The sequence below is a fragment of the Salmo salar genome, chromosome ssa10, assembly GCF_905237065.1.
Source record: "Salmo salar chromosome ssa10, Ssal_v3.1, whole genome shotgun sequence".
Lineage (NCBI taxonomy): Eukaryota > Metazoa > Chordata > Actinopteri > Salmoniformes > Salmonidae > Salmo > Salmo salar.
This window is the reverse complement of record NC_059451.1, coordinates 80030146-80049892: the sequence shown is the minus strand read 5'-3', so window position 1 is coordinate 80049892 and position 19747 is coordinate 80030146. Positions and strand designations below refer to the sequence as shown.

General features: G+C 42.8%; 1 protein-coding gene across 2 annotated transcripts in view; it reads left to right on the top strand.

The window, feature by feature from the left end:
- LOC106560992 (protein Wnt-7b) overlaps positions 1–8523 on the top strand; it is a 35436-nt gene extending 26913 nt beyond the window's left edge. For both annotated transcript variants that reach the window (XM_014124504.2, XM_014124503.2), the window contains exons 3-4: positions 67–338; positions 5631–8523. In XM_014124504.2, the coding sequence (XP_013979979.1) occupies positions 67–338; positions 5631–6110 (752 nt within the window). In that variant the 3' untranslated portion in view covers positions 6111–8523. The remainder of the gene's footprint in view (positions 1–66; positions 339–5630) is intronic.
- The last annotated feature ends 11224 nt before the right edge of the window (positions 8524–19747 follow it).

Here is a 19747-nt window from a genome sequence, read left to right as displayed (position 1 = left end):
GTTGTCATCGTTGTAGTTCTACAACTATTTAACGACCTAACTCTCTCTCCCGTCTCCTCTTCTCAGGTAGCCGGGAGGCTGCGTTCACGTACGCTATCACGGCCGCTGGCGTAGCCCACGCCATCACGGCGGCGTGTAGCCAGGGCAACCTGAGCCAGTGTGGCTGTGACCGGGAGAAGCAGGGTTACTATAATCAGGAGGAGGGCTGGAAGTGGGGAGGCTGCTCGGCGGACATCAAGTATGGCGTGGAGTTCTCCAGGAGGTTCGTAGACGCCCGCGAGATCAAGAAGACCACGCGCCGGCTGATGAACCTCCACAACAATGAGGCAGGGAGAAAGGTAAACACCCACATAGAAGAAATGCATCTTTGTCTTTTTAGTTTGGTGTCTGTGCGCATGCACCCATGTGTAAACACCCTAGGCCAGAGAAAGAGTGGAAACCTACAGACTGGTGGCGGGAACCCCTGATTGGGTGATGTGCTGATTGACAAGTCCCAGTTAGCCTCTCAGCAGCTTGTTTTGCTTTAGCTCAATTACTGTTTTTTTTTTCCTACCATAATGGGGTGTATTTTTCTCTAGGAGTGATCTGGCACACTTGGGCCATGTTTGTTTGCTATTAGTCATCCCAGAACACAGAACAACATGAACCATAACAGAGAGAGGGAGGGAGGGAGGGTAGAGAGAGAGAGACAGAGAGGCATAGTGAACAACAGAGAAAAATGAAGAGAGAGAGAGATGTAGAAAGAAGGAGGGAGAGAGCGCAAAAATGACATAAAGATGACAGAGGGAGAGAGAGAGAGAGAGAGAGAGAGAGAGAGAGAGAAAGAAAGAAAGAGCGAGAGAGTCTGACTGCCTGCCTGTGCTTCTTTGGCATTCTGGTGACAAATGGATCTAATTAATAAGTTCAGGGTTTTATCGTGTGCTCGCTGCTCGCTGGGGAAGCGGAGCGCGGCCGGCCGCCAGCTGCCAGATGGAGTTCTGCCACGGCCCTCCATCCAGCCCTTTCATGGAATTATGAAGTGTAAAGTCAGGAACAGGATATTATTGCAGTTCTCTCAGCCGTACCAAAAACACAGCACTGCTATTTCACTGCACCCATTCTGTTTCTGAAAGCACAGCGACAATGGTGGAGTTAACGCAGGCAGACTGATTTGAGGGGATCGCGGTCAGGTGACCTGTCTGTGTCTGAATTAGGGCTGGCAGAGGTTTGGTATGGATGATGGGATTCAATCAAACACACGCTGTGGAAACTGGAGTTGTGGGGGGAAAAGGACTTTTTCTAGTGCAATCTGTTGATTAACGAGACAAGAGGGAAACTCAACTCAACATATTTCCAGTTTGAATGCCTGCATTTTCACAGCACAGGAATAATGTCCTTTTCTTTACAGTGTTTGGGGTTTGATTGAAGCTGGCCCTAGACCATTTAACGAAATACTCTCGTGTCCAACAAGTTTGAGAGTCTACTACTCTACCACTACAAAGATCGCTCTGCATCTAGAACATTCCGACACAAACACTGTAGGCTCCAGTTCTGTAAATCCCAAATAAATACAGACAAACCCATGGAATTATTTACTCTCTCTGTAAGTTTGACCAGAGATTTTTTTTTGGAGGAAATCTGGTCATATCTGACTAATTGGTAGCAGACAAGAGGTTTGATGGACACAGTGTAAAGTAAATGTTTCCAACCATTCAGTCAGCCTGTTTCACACAGACAATCATTGTGGTTTGTGCCGCCGTACGTTTTTGGAAATCCTCATTCTGAATCACCATGTGTGATGAGATTGTTGGTTGACCCTCAACTCTTTTACCTTCTCCCCACTCTTTCAATCGAATATCTGCTAATGAGGGATTTCAAATGACATACAGTGTCAATGTAAGAGTCTACCGGCATGTATTCATCGATAACTCAGCGTACAAAGTGTCTGATAGAAGTGTCTGTAAGTGTCTGATAGAAAAGGATGACTACTGCTGGCAAGGCGTCGTGCCAGGAAAAAAACTGCTCTGGAAAAATGCCCTGCCAACAAAACGGAACATCTTATACAACAAATACATGCTTGGTTCTTACAAGTAGAAGCGCCCAATTAGGTTGAAAGAGTCATGTTAAGACTACTACAGAAGTGTTAATGTATTCCATGTCTCATAGAAGAGTCTCACAGTCTCTTATTTCTCAATTACTTGATCCTCTCTATTCTCTACAGAATACAGTTTGTACTGTAGTGGTAGAACGCAGTACTACAGTAGGTTACTAGAAGCCTGTTGTAGAACAAGGATTGCCTCATTCCTGACACTAAACTGCTGTGGACACCACACAATACTTCCCAGATGCCCTAGGATTAGGCATTTAGTAGGAGTTCTCTACTACACTGTGTGCCACATGTTGGAGCTGAAGATGAGTTTGGTGAGGGCGTGGGGTTAGGGGAAATGAACCAGTGTTAGCGCATTTGGAAAGCGATTCAGTTTCTAAGAGATATGTCTGCTATCTGAGTGTTTTGATTCAAGATAAGAGACTTTGAAGTGTTGGCTTGGAGGATCTGTTTTGTTGCGACATCCAGTACTTCATGCATCGAGCTTGTTCAAACCATGATCCCATTGTACACCGTGATCCAGATGCAAACAGTTAATGGTCATCTGTCGAGGATGTCTGCCCAACGTATCTGCAACAAATAAAATAGCCGAATGATCCACATTTAACTCAAGTGTAATGGTGTATGGTTATATGAGATTTAGATTTATTTTCCTCTGCTTTTGATGTGGTCTTCAGGAAGGTAGGGATAATTACATGGTAGAATATTACCAGTAAATGCATTTTTCCTCGCTCTACAGCCCGTGATAGGGTCTTATCCAGCCAGGGGGTGGTTTGAGTTAATAAAATATATTGAAAAAAATCTATATTGTTTGGAAGAAAAAAATTGGTGGTGGAAAACAAACTCAATATATTTTAAAATAACTAAAACCAACTCAAAACTGTGCAGTAATGATAAGGACCTACATTCATACAGTTTCTTGACTGTGTCCAGTTCACTAATAATCACTGAAATGAAAGCTAGACAGTCAGGGAGCATAGAACATTTAAAAAACGATAGATATAGAACAATTTTTTCAGATTTTGATGGCGAGGGAATATAACACATTTTCAGTGCGGCCCTCCAGACCTCGTTGAAGACCGAATACGGCCCCCCGGGGCCAAATTGTTTTGACACCCCTGCTCTACGCTTAGCCAGGATGCGAATGTTTGACCCTTAGACGTAAGTGGATGTGGCACAACGCACACAACAAACAACAAGTGTGAATTCAGATAAAACAAAACTCCCCATTCTATAACACAATATTAAGTAAAATACTTCAAAACAAATGTGTTTGGAATTCCACAGATCTGTCATTGTGGACATCCGTTTCCACTTACAGGGACTCCTCCAAACAAAGAGTGCATTTACCAACCATCTTCTGCCAACTGTTGGTTATTCATTAATAGACCCAATACTGAACTCAAATAAATATGTCCTCTTCACTCAGATTGTCTCTTGGTCTTTCTCTAAAGGATGTATATGTAACACTGAAGAGAAAACAAACTAGGAAAGCACTGGTGTGAACTGTGAAGCTGACGTTATATCAGAGAAACACCAGCATCCATAGAAACATGCAGTCCAAACAGTGCTGCAAATACAACATAGACAACAGTTGTCTTTTTCGCCCATGCAACAGTGTGGTATGTTCCCAGACTTTTATTTAAAGAATATCAAGTAAACTCTTATAAGGAGAGATGTTTAAACTTGATGGTTTTTCAAGTATGATTATTATCTGAGTATGTCCTTTTAAAAATGTGAACGAAGACTTTAAAGCATTTTGATTCATAAGTATCATTACATTTTCTCATACTTTTACCAAGCCCAATGGAGGATTGTTGGACAGAATCCTGTCACATTTTCACCTTGCATTAGATGACTGTGTTTGGGAGGTCAGTACAGTGGCTTGCGAAAGTATTCACCCCCCTTGGCATTTTTCCTATTTTGTTGCCTTACAACCTGGAATTAAAATATATTTTTTGAGGATTTGTATCATTTGATTTACATTACATGCCTACCACTTTGACGCTGCAAAATATTTTTTATTGTTAAACAAACAAGAAATAAGACAAAAAAACAGAAAACTTCAACTATTCACCCCCCCCAAAATCAATACTTTGTCGAGCCATCTTTCTCAGCAATTACAGCTGCAAGTTTCTTGGGGTATGTCTCTATAAGCATGGCATATCTAGCCACTGGGATTTCTGCCCATTAAAGGCAAAACTGCTCCAAAACTGCTCCAAAACCAGCTCCTTCAAGTTGGATGAGTTCCGCTGATGTACAGCAATCTTTAAGTCATATCACCGATTCTCAATTTGATTGAGGTCTGGGCTTTGAATAGACCATTCCAAGACATTTAAATGTTTTTTTAAATGTTGCTTTAGCAGTATGGTTAGGGTCATTGTCCTGCTGGAAGGTGAACCTCCGTCCCAGTCTCAAATCTCTGGAAGACTGAAAAAGGTTTCCCTCAAGGATTTCCCTGTATTTAGCGCCATCCATCATTTCTTCAATTCTGACCAGTTTCCCAGTCCCTGCCGATGAAAAACCTCCCCACAGCAATATGCTGCCACCACCATGCTTCACTGTGGGGATGGTATTCTCGGGGTGATAAGAGGTGTTGGGTTTAAGCCAGACATAGCGTTTTCCTTGATGGCCAAAAAGCTAAATTTTAGTCTTATCTGACCAGAGTACCACCTTCCATATGTTTGGGGAGTCTCCCACATGCCTTTTGGAACACTAAACGTGTTTGCTTATTTTTTTTCTTTAAGCAATGGCTTTTTTCTGGACACTCCTCTATAAAGCCCAGCTCTGTGGAGTGTACGGCTTAAAGTGGTCCTATGGACAGATATTAAAATCTCCGCTGTGGAGCTTTGCAGCTCCTTCAGGGTTATCGTTGGTCTCTTTGTTGCCTCTCTGATTAATGCCCTCCTTTCCTGGTCCATGAGTTTTGGTGGGCGGCCCTCTCTTGGCAGGTTTGTTGTGGTGACATATTCTTTCAAATTATTAATAATGGATTTAATGGTGCTACGTGGGATGTTCCAAATTTTTTAAAACAAGTTTCTTTTTTTCTCTCACCAATTTGGACTATTTTGTGTATGTCCATTACATGAAATCCAAATAGAAATCCATTTAAATGACAGGTTGTAATGCAACAAAATAGGAAAAATCCCAAGGGGTGAATACTTTTGCAAGGCACTGTAGTTATTGCCAAACACACTAAAATAGTATCCATTTGTTGGCTCAAGAGGAAATTAATTAGGAGTTTTGATAAAGGTGCGGTGGTTCAACAACATTTGAGAACAGCTTGGTGTTTTATTACAGACTCTGATCTTAATATGATATTATACCATGGTCCATCTTTTCTCACTGACCTTCTGTTGACTGTTTTTCCATCATTCATTTAGCAGAAGAGTGAGGAACCTCTTCACCCTGGCCTTGGTTTCTGTTTCCACCCTAGTCGGGTCATTCCAGTATTTTAACGCTGGGCCTGCCACAGGAATGCAATGTAATGTCATGTAATGCCATGTAACCTCTTACAACACTCTCTTCCTGTGTGTCCATGCAGGTCCTGGAAGAGCGGATGAAGTTGGAGTGTAAGTGTCACGGCGTGTCGGGCTCCTGCACTACCAAGACCTGCTGGACGACCCTGCCCAAGTTCCGAGAGATCGGCTATATCCTGAAGGACAAGTACAACGAGGCGGTTCATGTGGAGGTGGTCCGGGCCAGCCGACTACGCCAGCCAACCTTCCTCAAGGTGAAGAAGACCCAGGGCTTCCGCAAGCCCATGGAGACCGACCTCGTCTACATCGAGAGGTCGCCCAACTACTGCGAGGAGGACGCGGCCACGGGGAGCGTGGGTACCCAGGGGAGGCTGTGTAACCGCACCTCGCCCCACACGGACGGCTGCGACCTCATGTGCTGCGGCCGGGGCTACAACACGCACCAGTACACCAAAGTGTGGCAGTGCAACTGTAAGTTCCAGTGGTGCTGCTTTGTCAAGTGCAACACGTGCAGCGAGAGGACGGAGGTGTTTACCTGCAAATAAAGGGGTTTGGTATAACGGACCTACAGTACGGTACTATGACGGGGAGGGGCGTAGCAGGACTAGTTGGATGAGGAGGAAGACCCCCAGAGGAAAGATAAATGGACATGTCTTGGAACAGGAACAATGAAAGATTTTACAATAAAAAAGGAATGGAATTTTTCATGTCAGCTCTTCATGGCATTGTTTTGCACAGCAGAATCAAAATTTGCTTTTTAAGAAAGTAAAGGCTAAATATCAATAGGTAATAATACTACCCCAAATCTTTGACTGACTGAGACAAAATAGTGTGCTCATTTAGTGATGTATTCAAAGTGACTCTAAACGTTGGGACTACAGGAAACAAATAGTGCCTGGACGGGAACTGTGCATTGCACTCTGGGATTTGTAGTTCTTTATTTCCCGGAATGGCTTCCAAATGGAACAGAAAGAGACTGGAGATGCGGTAGAAAATTACAGTAACTGTTGAGGGATGAGACTCTGGGAAAGAGTAATCTAAAAGTCTTCTAGTAAGAACTCTTTGGAGTTTCCTTTTGTTTTTCCACAGCGGGAGAGAGCAGAGGTGAATATTTTAGCCCCCTGACAGGAGGTGTTTTCTTTTTGGAGTTGTGTAGACATGAAGAACGCTGTGTTAGCGTGGTGCCTTGGGGCGCACCGAAAGCTGAGTCTCTATAGTAAGCCCTCTGCTGCCAACTGGAACAGTATGTCCGTTTTCCAGTCACACTGGAACTGTCTGTTTGAACACTGAAAATAAATGGTTTATTTATGTTATAGTATCTTAAAACAAAGCACTAACGGGTAGAAATGTCTTTTTTGTACTAAGTGTAAAAAATACTTTTTAGAAAACTCTGACTGAAGATTATGCGTGTCTTTTAGAAAATGGTACCTATCCCACTATCAATCCCCCTTTTTTCTAAAATGGTTTCATTGCTATTGGTGTGTTGACTACAACAACAAAAAAATCAACATTAAAGTGTATTTTACAATTAGAATCAGTCACATCGGTTCTATTTTGCTGTAGCATAGCTTTTGTTTGCAGTCATTTATGAACCAGATGGTAGTCCTACATCCTGTCTGGGTTATTTTGCATTTTCAAGCAAAGACAGTAGCAAGAGCACTCCTTTCTTAACCGCAAAGATCCTTCCTCAATTCATTTAACGTGATATTGACATGTTGCCGCATGTGCTGTCGAGATACGCCTCAAATGAAAATCATATTAACTCCAATTTGACTGAGTTTTGAAATGTATTGCAAAGAAAAACAAGACTGAGAATCAAAGTGAGTGAAGTCTGCTGGTCTCGAGAGGAAATACAAGGCGTCAGCCAATGGCTTCATTCATTCACTGCATACAAAGCTGTGATCTCATTCTCATCTGTATTCATTGGTTGCGGTTATGCTATACAAAAGTGTCCGGTTCCGTAGAGTTTCAGTGACGTAAAACATCAGAACACATCATTTAGGCACTTTATCATAATCGATCATGATGCTCATCATCTATTTTTTTTCATGCTTAAGCTTCATATGTTGATATGAGACTATTTGTTTTTTTTCTGCTGATTTGAGATCATGACGACGCAAGGTCTACTTCTCAGACGGGCCAGTTTCTTTCTTGTTTAATTTTCTTGGTTTTTCATGAGATAGACAGATCTGTCATTGTGTGCACAGTGAATAATAAACGTTCAATTTAGGTGAAAGGTGCTGTTTTATTGTAGTAACGATGCAAATCTAGTGCTTTCATCGTTTTCAATGATGGTATCAATGTAGGTGCTACTCAAATACAATAGTAGTTTAATTAACCGGATAGTCTGCTGACTAAAGCAAACTATTTAACGCCATCTAGACCTGAAGATTTATCAAATGAGTATGTGTTCTAATATTGATTAAAAGCACTGCAGCCTGTTACTCTTTCAAGATACAGTATAAACTCACAAACAAAGGGATAAACGCGTGAAAATGATCCGATTTATCTCTCAGATAGTTTCTCATCGCTACACCCACATATTAGAAAGACTAATCCTGAAGTTACTGATTAACATAACTGGAGTCAATTGTTTACTTTGCCATGTTTAAGTTCTCTACGATATCCAGAGAGTTATCATAACTTTTATGGCAGAAGACCATATATTGTTTGGGCCAAGTGCATGTTGATTCACATAATATTGCGTGTCAGTGCTCATCTCAGTTGCCCATGACAACTGTTCCACCAAATATCCAAAGGGCTTATTATTTGGGCTCTGACTCCCTGCAATGGAACACATTCTTAATATGTCTGGCCATTGTATGTAGAGATTTTAAGCCGCCATTGTCGATATAAAAAATGTCCCTTATTCAGAAGTTCCAACCACCGTGAAAATGGCTATTGGCGTTGCGAAGGAAGCATAAATCATTAAATATCATAAATAAATAAATCAACCAGCTTGCTGACTTTGACATTATTTTGTACACAGCACATGTTCATAATAATCTGTGGTTCGTCTGTCTTGATTATGGTACGCACAAAACAAAAGTAAATTATCTCTCGCAGCCCATCGCTGAGTCAGTCAGTCACATGCGTGCGGCGAGTGGGAGAGCGAGTCTTTCGGTTTTCTAAAGCTTCATAGGGAGTTCTGATGTTGCCTTTTCTGGGTAATTGGGGTTGTCTGGCTTGGATTGTCAGAGCAGCCTGTGAAGCCACATCTTCTCACTCTATCATTGAATAATCGGTCTAACTCAGTCACCATTTGTTGCACATGTTCTTGACTGTATGCCTGCTGTAGTCAATATATCATAATTTGATATGAGATACTATTAAATGTTATTGGTCACATACACATATTTAGCAGATGCTATTGCTGGTGTAGCGAAATGCCTATTATTGATAGTGTTAGGGTAGCTACTCTGGAAATATAGTTTACCAATCTACCAATTACTTCACACTGGAAGAAGTTAAGCTACCCCTAAAGAAACATATAGTTTACTTAACTAAAGTTACTTTGAAACAGTAGTTCACTACATCCAAACGACTTCGTGAGAAATTATCATAACTAAATCTTGAAATGTCACAGAATACAAATTGCAAGAACAGATCTCTCTGTCGTCAGATGTTAACAGTGTAATTTAAACTATTAAACACAAAATATATGTTTCACGGGAGAATTAGGCAGATCTGATGCCGAAAAAGAAAGAAAATTGTTGCCTACTTCACACATATTTGATTTAAGTTTTGCAAAAAGAAGTAGTGTGTATGAGTTCCAGTAGGTAGCGTGGCAAATAAAGTAATTAACTGCTGAAAACACTACCTACATTTAGATGAACTACCACAAAGCTACTGCAAAATGTAGGTTATTACTAGTTGAACTGCATGTAACTCATTATTACCCAACACTGATTATTGATATCAATAACTACGTTTCAAGTGTTATGGATGCCTTTACATGTTGATGGAGTACCTGTACAGTGATTACCTCAACTCTCTGAACCCTCGCCATACTCTCTGTGTTGGCAGCATTGGCCCCTAGAGTCACTAAATACTATAGGCCATTTAGCAGACACTTTTATCGAAAACTACTTACAGTCATGCGTGCAAACATATGGGTGCCCTGGAAATCAAACCCACAAACCTGGCGGTGCAAGCGCCGCTCTCTACCAACTGAGCCACGCAGGACCACAAATGGGGAAGTGGAGCTCCATGCAAATGACCTGTGCTGAATAAGAAGTGCTTCATTTGGCCTCTTACTTTTGGACACAAACGAGTGTCATTCTTTTGTGAGTGTGTTTTTCTAGATGGATGGGAAGGCTGGATGGAGCAAGGATGTGCATATGCAGTCGGAAACAGCAAGTGAGAGAGAGTGTGGGCATACTGTTAAGGAAGTACAACATTGGGTCAAGCTAGCAGTTCTGTGGAGGAGAGAAATTGGTGTGAATCACATTTGTGTTGTCTTTTCATAAACTGAAATTCTTGTGTTCTCTAATAGTTAATAGTCAAATCCACATAAGATCAGATCAAAAAGTAAGATAAAAACTAATAGCCTACTCGTCTTTGAACCAATTCATTTGTAAGGTATTTGTTAGCTCCCTTGTTGGTTGTTGATAGATCATTTGAATTTTGAATGGATTCTAATATGGACTCTGAAAGTCAGTCACCCAGACTTGGGTTTGTTTACTTAGCCCAGCTTGAAATTAGCATTTGAGGAACTGAAAAGAGTTATGTCATTTTCTAAATATCCATGACAGATTGATGGAGTAATTTGGATGAATGTTCCATTTAAAATTGAGAACTTGTTATTTTAGCAATGTCAATATGATTGATATAACAAATTAGTTATCAAATCAAATTGTTTTTGTCACATGCTTTGAAAACATCAGGTGTAGACTAACAGTTCCATGCTTACTTAGGGGCCCTTCCCAACAATGCAGAGAGAAAAATAATTGAAAAATATCACAAGGAATGAATAATCAATGAGTAACGATAACTTGGCTCTATACACAGGATACCAGTACCGAGTCAATGTGCAGGGGTACGAGGTAAATGAGGTAGATATGTACATATAGGTAGGGATAAAGTGACTAGGCAACAGGATAGATAATAAACAGCAGCAGCAGCAGCATATATGATGAGTACAATGAGATAGTGCAAAAAGGTTCAATGCAGATAGTCCGGGTAGCTTTTTGGTTAACTATTTAACCAACTGTTTAGCAGTCCTATGGCTTGCGGGTAGAAGCTGTTTAGGGTACTGTTGGTTCCAGACGGTACCGCTTGTTGTGCGGTAGCAGAGGGAACAGTCTATGATTTGGGCAGCTGGAATCTTTGACAATTTTTCAGGGCCTTCCTCTGACACCTCCTGGTATAGAGTTCCTGGATGGCAGGGAGCTCAGCCCCTGTGGTGTACTGGACCGTAAGCCCTACCCTCTGTAGCGAACTTGCGATGGGATGCCAAGCAGTTGCCATACCAAGCGGTGATGCAGCCAGTCAAGATGCTCTCAATGGTGCAGGTGTAGAACTTTTTGAGGAGTCTTTTCAGTCTCCTGAGAGGGAAGAGGCGTTGTCGTGCTTTATTCACGACTGTGTTGATGTGTGTGGATCATGTTCATTCCTTACTGATGTGGACACCGAGGAACTTGAAGCTCTCGACCCGCTCCACTACAGCCATGTCGATGTGGATGGGGGCATGTTCGACCCTTTGCTTCCTGTTGTCCACGATCAGCTCCTTCATCTTGCATTGAGGGAGAGGTTGTTGTCGTGGCACCACACTGACAGGTCACTGACCTCCTCCCTATAGGCTCTCATCGTCTTCGGTTATCAGGCTTACCACCGCTGTGTAGTCAGCAAACCTACTGATGGTGTTGAAGTCGTGCACGGCCACGCAGTCGTGGGTGAACAGAGAGTACAGGAGGGGACTAAGCACGCACCCCTGAGGTACCGTGTGTAGACGGTCAGCGTGGCAGATGTGTTGCTGCCTACCCTCATAACAAAAATAAACATGAAATTTACTTGGGCCAAATTGAGATAAAAAAAACAAAATTACCAGAAAATTCCGATACAAAATACTATTTAAATCCAATACATAAAAATGGTGTCAACATGACTATTTTTATACACGATTGTGAGTTATAGTCAATAATTCCATGGTTGTTGTTGTTGAGTTTTATGGTATATTTTACATGTGCTATATTTATATCTACTGCTTTGGAACACACAAGGGTCCACCTTTATTTGTACATATTATGGATAAATCGATATAAAGACAATATTTATGAATAAGTCTATTACAGAACAGTGGTATATTTTGACCTTTGTACAAAATATACTCCAGAACGACCAGTTGTTTTTCAAAAGTACATTTTATTGAAAACAAATCTCATAATTATTTTGATTTTTTTCATGATGTGAAAAGTATAAATGGTTGCTGTGTGTTAAACGTCATTTTGATTCAGATCTTTTTATAAAGGAGCGCTACATACTGTGAAAAGAGCCATGCTACTTTATTCATTTGGTGGGCGCTCCCACTCGTTCTCCTGTATGTGAAAAGCATAACAGCCGGGCAGCAGAGCAGAAGTAAGATGTGTTTTGTTAGTTGTCTGAAACCCTGGGGACCGGAACCACATACGCTCCCCATACTATAGCCTTGATGGAGAAAAATAAATCCATTTGTTTCTGAAAAACATTAAAAAAATATGAGATAGAAAAACAGACTGCTGTGTGTGTGCCTTCTTGTAAAGCAGCTATTGTTTAGTTGACAGAATCATTAGTTCATTGGGTTATATTCTGCAAGCTAATGCATCTGGCCTAATTCACACTGGGAGAGCGCGACGTGTCTGCTTTTCCAAATCAGGGACCGGCCGGGGGAGAGAGAGTTGCAAAGTAACACAGCCATTGAAACAAGTGAGAATGGACACTGGTTGTATCTGCAACCAGCCCACATCTATGGTCATGATTAAGCGTTTAGGGAGGGGACAAACAAAGAGGGGGAGGTCCGATACGATGTACACCATTTTGGCAAGAGAAGCAGATCCTTTAACTTAAAGATGGCGGAGCATGTGTCCCAAATGGCACCCTATCCCCCATGGGGCCTGGTCGAAAGTAGTGCACTTTATAGGGAATAGGGTGCCATTTGGGATGCACTACGAGTCTAAAGAGCATAAGAGGGGCCCAAAAGGCTGCCAAGTCTCATTTGAACCCAGTCAGATGCCCACAGAGCAAAAAGAGGATGAAGAGAGGACAGGAAGCTGGACGCCCACCCTCGTGAGGTCCTGATCCAAACGAGGGAATGTTTTCGCTCCTTTTCTCTGAAAGTCTTTGCTGCTCAATGCCAAATGAAGTGCCTCCGCAGATCGACACTGCAGTGTTATCCTCCTTCAGCTGACAAACATCCTGATTCACTGCTGCTGGAAATGGGGCACCGTTACCACCTATGGTCTAATGGGCCTGAGCCAGAGGCACATGAACCAACTGTCAGCTTCAAGTATCAGACCAGCTCAGGCCTCAGGGAGGCCCTATGTAGAATAGATATGGGGTGGCCTATAAGAGGTAACAAAGACACACTAGGCGGTCCTGCCTCGCACAGAACTCCCAGAAAAACACCAGTTTCGATGCCAGGGTGTCCTGTCTTTTCCTTTAACATTTCTGAATTCACAAAAGCACTATAGATTCCTCTAGCTTGGCTCAGGGGATCTGACTCCACCCAGTCATTTGTAACTTCAGTGAAACAGAGGAGAACCTTTGGATCAGAGACCCGGCCCTTATAGATAAGACACAGCTGCAGCGAAGGGAGAGAGGAGAGGGTGGCGAAAAATAAATTACCTCAAAACCAGGAGGGGGGGGATCAAGGAGTCGTTGGAGTTGACATTTGAGATTATCCAGGGATCCAGGGAGAAGAAAGGAAGGACTGTTGTCTTCCAGACACTGAACATCAATTACAGTGTGCCTGGGAGACACATAGAGGACATATGTAAAATTCCCTAGAGTGATGTATCATTCTAAGGCATTCTTCCCTGTCTTGTTTGTTATTCGAGGAACATGTTGGCTTGGGATGAGCTCATAAGAGAGTCTGAAGGCACTACCGTGCTGCTGAACCCCTCCGTCCTGGTATGATAGCACACTAACAATAATTTGGGAAGTTTTACAGCATACCATACAATTTGATTGTGATCTTAGTTTGACTTCAGTGTTTCTGTAAGAAAGGTAAATCAGCTGAAGTCCAAGGATCTCAATTAGCTCCAAAAATGTTTTTCAGCTCTAAAATGCATGTTGTCCTATTATGTGATCTAAGAACACACCAAAACTCATGAAGTCTACTTGCGATGAATGGAATCAACAGAAAAAAAGTACCTATTTGAGTGCACCAAAGATTGCAACAGTTCTAAAATCAATGTGGTCTTTTATCTGCTGTTAGGTTAGAATGGTGTTTCTCATCAGTTCTTTTACATTGTTACGACCACTCGTCTTATTGGAAGACCATCATTTTGAGGTTTCGCATCATCTGTTTGATATTAGTGGCGAGGAACACATGGCTATTCAAAGGCAGAGGCCTAAGTGACATCATAGACCGCATGGCGAAGCCAGGATCGTATCGTCAGAACCCAGTCAGAGACTTCTCAAACATACCTGACTACCCCCCTAGCCTGCGTCTTACTACATTGATCTGTTGGTGTAGTCTTCATCTATGGGATTTACCTTGGATTCTCCCTCAAAGACATTTCAATGACCTGCATTTATTCAACAGTACCACGTACTACAGTATATGTAGTCTTCTTGAGTACAAACTTTACCACACAATACTTGTGTTCAGAAGGCTACATCCCTACATGCATAATTGCAGGAAACGGTCAACCAATATCAATGAATAGCATATTCATCCTAAATAATCATTGCCTTGTTGAGACTAACAAAAACACAAGGTGGAGGTTTGTTTGAATTGATTGAATAACAGTCTGAACAAAACTCAACAATGTTAACATGAATGTGTAATTCATTGATATATTACATACTAATACAACATGATTTACTCATATGTTTCAGGGGGAATATGTTAAATAATGGATATTTAATAACTATACGTAACTGAAACTGTAAATAATTTCAGATTCGTAGATATTGTGAAAGTGAAAGTTATATGTACTGTATGTGTGGAGACGAGACATTAGCCTAGGGAGTAATGACGCCCAGTTTGGCCAGCACACCTGTTTATGTTGGACAGGGGCGGTAAGCGGTGCTTGTAAAATACGAGCGAGGTTAATACTTATGCTGTGACGCCCTCAGTCAGACCCCACAGCTACAGTAAGGACAACATCAGCGCTCTTACATGACAGGATGGGTCTAACCCCAGGCTGAGCAGAGTGTGTGTGTGTGTGTGTGTGTGTGTGTGTGTGTGTGTGTGTGTGAGAGAGAGAGAGAGAGAGAGAGAGAGAGAGAGAGAGAGAGAGAAAGCGAGAGAAAGGAAGAAAGAGAGGGAAGAGGAGAAACAAAATAGGAGAGCAGTACATTCTAAACTTCAGAAGAGGGAATGAGAGAGCGAGAAAGGAGGAATGAAAGAGAGAGGGGAATGTGTGGCTGTATCTACAGTTAGTCTGTATCTCTTAGTGTCTATATGCATGAGTGTCGGTATATGTGTGTTAGTGTGTGTGTCTGTGCGGAATAGACAGACAGATCCCTTAGGGAAGTGGGTTTCTACATGGAGACATTGGTGGGGAGAGTTCGAGGACAGCCCACACGCGCTTTGTGCAGCGCGGCTCGGTGTCCAGTGGTTGGCTAGGCCACGGCTTCTCCTTGAGGATATTTCCTTCCTCGCGTTTTGTTTTCATGAAGTGAGGTTGGGGTTCTAAAAGCAGCCTCCACCTAGGGAAAACTCAGAGAGACCCTTCACAACCCTTTTCATAGCTCATCCATTTAAACTGCCCCTCTCCTCTAAACCCCAAGCCCACCCTTCTCAAAAGAAACAGGGGACAAAATGCTTTGGAACTCACCAGTGACTGTTTGACCAGCAACAGGCATGTAAAACACCAGAAAAGAAAACACCATTTTGTCAAAGGTAATAATGCTAGAATAAAACAGGAACAAGAAAGAGAGACAGAAAGGAAGGAAGGAAGGAAGGAAGGAAGGAAGGAAGGAAGGAAGGAAGGAAGGAAGGAAGGAAGGAAGGAAGGAAGGAAGGAAGGAAGGAAGGAAGGAAGGAAGGAAGGAAGGAAGGAAGGAAGGAAGGAAGGAAGGAAGGAAAGAAAGAAAGAAAGAAAGAAGCAATGCTGTGTTTTCTAGCATTTACAAACCAAGTCCAAACCAGAAAATGGCCCAGAACGCCATGCTCTGAGTGATCTGTTCTGAATTGATAAAACAACATCAATGTGCTACACAGCTGAGACCACAGAACTCTATACCCCACAGCCCAAATCCCTGGACATTTGGAAAATATTTAAATTTTCAACATTTTGGTTAGCTCTCACAGCACGCGAGATGTTGTCAACAAGCAAAAAAATTATCTGCCGACATTGAAAAGACATCTGACTTTACATTCATTTCAATGAGGCACTTTTGGTAATGGTTAAACTAGAACTCAGATACATTTTAAATGTTTTGTATCAAACACTGATTAAGGAATTGACTTACAAAACATTGTATATGACAGCGCTACATGCCGTTGCCTCGTACTGGTGCTGGGTTGGAGTAAAGGGTAGCTTGTGTACAGAGATGGGTAAACTCCAGTACTGAGCATCCCCCTTCTTTATGGGTCTGACTGGCCTGTCTGTGGAAAGAATAGCGGCGGAGGTGGTGATTACAGCCGAAGCTACTGATCTGGGTCACTAACTTGGAAATAACTGTTTAACCCCCCACTTCTTTTCCATGGGGATGGAAGGTCTAAAGACACAAACACGACAACACCACAGTTCAGGATGAGGTTACCACGACATAGAGGCCTACAGTATGCAATGGAGGTTGTGCCATCTCACCATTCAACTCTCCTCCTGGGTGACGGGACAACTGACTCACTATACTACATGATTCCCTTGCCGTCATTACTTTTTTGGATAACAGAGACATCGTTCTGATTCAAACCGTTGTCTACTTTCAGCCAGTTGGCGGTGTTCCGTATGAAAGTAAAATACGAGTGGACTTGTCTATCTCTATCTTCAGAAGATTGATGGCTAACTCTTTCTGTCAGCAGAGCACACCACACCGATGGAAACATCAGAGAGACCCGTCGCCGCCTGGCGCTTGTATATTTCGGTCTCCATCTGTGTCACAGGGTTGGAGCGGGCTGGAGTACATGCCTTTGAATATGTAGGGCATTGGACATGAGCGTCATGTGGTTTTGGAGAAGTAAAAGGATGGTTGGGTTGTAATCCAGTCCCCCCCCACTCCGCCTCCACCCAGTTTTCCCCTCTTGTCTATGCTGGTCCTATTCACCCCCCCCCCCAATCACTCCGTTCCCCCCAGCCCAACCTCACCAACCCGTCCGCTTCTAGCCGCAATCCAGAACCCTAATGTCTGACGGATGCACAGAGGTCGCACTGATGATCTAACAGAGCCCTTTGGTCCATCGCTGGGCCTTTGATCACAGCGTTGAACCCCATCTCCCTCCCCCAGCCGCCTCCCCCTCTCTGCCCTCTGTGGATGAGTGTGTGTGGGGGATCGAGTTACACACTGCTGAGGAACAGGCTGCTGACATCTTCTGGCAACACGTGTCTTTGTTTAAGACTCTCCTCTCCGCAGGCGGACAGCTCTCATTCGCTCTGGCACAGTAGACACTGCTTTGCCAAGCTCTGCTGTGCCCTGCCCTGCCTGGTTGCTACAGAGGGGGGATTCTGTACTTGCCTGTACAGCCTGGGGAGGACAAACCTTAATGCTCAAGAAAGGCCTAATACCTCTGTCTTAATTTGTTTATATTGCGTCTTAAAATGTAACTTTACTGATCAATGAAACCTAACCAAACAGATTACTTGAATGAAACTCTAGTGCACAGACAACATGAACTGGACACAAATCACATCCTGCGATACAGGATGTGATTTGATGCCCCCCTGCACACATCCCTCGCCAGCTCAAGATTCACACAAGAAGGGAATAAGCCGCTACTTGTTTCTGGATTGCTCTGGCAGGTCACCCGGTGATGGGTGAACTCACAATGAACTATTTCACATTCTCCATAATAGTTATTTCCTTAAATCTTGTGCCACAAAACATCCAGTAAACATGGCTTTCTGACACTGTTTGGAGTCAAATGAAGATGCACACTCTCCAGCGGTCTCTACTTGTGGTGCTCCGACAGCTTAACAATAGATGCTGTTTGGTCAAAGAGATACACAAGGTTGAGTCAGAGGCAAATTCATTTGACTGTCTAATTTGACTGTTTGTTTAGACTTGAAAAAAATCAATTGTATTTATTGGTTTTAGAATCACAACAAATAATTAAAAATGTTTAACCTAAACAGGCCAACAAACAGCATTTCATAAGATACCCTTAATTGATACTATGGTACAAGTCATTTTTGACTAAGAAATAATAATAACAACCATTTATATCCTTTGTTTGGTGTTGGCTTGGACATTGCCCATGCATCTGAAGTGTTATTGTTTTAATTTATCTATTTCTTTTTTGGCTAAATCCCCTGGTGTTGTATTGGTGTCCTTGCATCCCCTATCTACATTACGTTTTCACCATCCTGTGGCACATCCTCACACACATGCACACACACACACGCAGATGTTTAGACTTTTTAGTTCTGTGGGTGAGAGATTGCAACACATCACGAATATGCCACCATGTGTGTTGGAAATGTAAACCAAGGTAATGCGTTATTATGGGGTGTTAATGAACTCCTTTGTTATGAGTCCTCACGACACAACACGGCAAATACAATGTGGAGCTTTAAGCCGTTTGTGAAAATAAAATATCATAAACTCTTTGAGTTGACAGACTAATTGACTTTCAAAGTCGCGCCGATGCTTTTGACTGCAGATGTGTCGTCTTTCAATGCATGGTTATGTGTTCATTTTAAAATCACCTTACCAGTTGTCGGATATGTTTGTTCAATTAGCGGCTTGAGGCTGAAAAGCAAGGAAAAATTAATGTGTTTCTAATTTTAATATCTTCTGGTTTTTACATGTATGTATCATCTTTCCAAAGAAAACTTCTGCCCTTACATTTCTCTGTTTTATTGAGCAGAATTGCAATAAAACAGAATCCACGAATACATAAACGCATTAGACCTCATTGGGAAGTGCCATTAGGTCTCTGCAGCAGCAGTAAAATCCATTTTTAACTCCCAGCCAGTTAGTTCACTGCTCCCTGCCTGGCTGGGCTGCCCTGCGACCCACAGCTACACCTCTCATCACCCCGGGCCATAAAAGCCTTCTCCCTGGGCCATGTGGACGACTATGTGGACAGGATGATGGGGCTCAGAGGCAGGCCCAGTCAGACACAACCAGCCAGGCAGCCCAAGCCCTGTCTGTCCTGTCCCCTGCCCAGCCCAGCATCTGTCTGGTTGGCTCTAGCCAGGCTTTTCCGATGAGTCCAGGTTGGTTTGAGAGGGTAGCTGTCAGACAGTGGTTGTAGGCAGGGCGTGGTGCCTGACCAGAGGGCCGACTGGTCGACCATACAACGCGTGCTAGCTGAGACGTGACCTGGGAAGCCTGTCTACCGGGCGGTGGGTGAGGCGGCAGTGTGGTTCTCATCTCCAGATGGATGACAGCATGGATAGAACTCCTCAGCCTGGACGGACAGAGGTCTGTCTGTGGCCAGGTTTCCTAGTGTGCTGCCTTCATCAGAGAAGGCTAGGAAAGAGGTGAGGTCTTCTGACCATAGTTCAAACTATTTCAGAAAATACTGGTAGTTTCAAAGACATTTACAGTGTTGATCAAATGGTTCTGTAGAATATTCTGTCTTGACTCTTCAAACACATATTTGTGCTGTGATTGACTCAAACATCAATAGACTGAATAAAACCTAAGCCTCCTACTTTTTAATCATACTCCTACTACTCACTTTTATGAATGATAAACATTATACTTCCCTTTTGACTTCCTCCAAGAAACGTGCCCTGATTTGGCCAGACGACAAAAACACTGCCACGAAATGGAGGTGGTTAGAGTAGTGTGTGAGTGATGACTGTCACTATGGCAACCTCCTTGTGTTTTCAGTTTGAAGCTGACATCTCAATAGCTCCTGTTG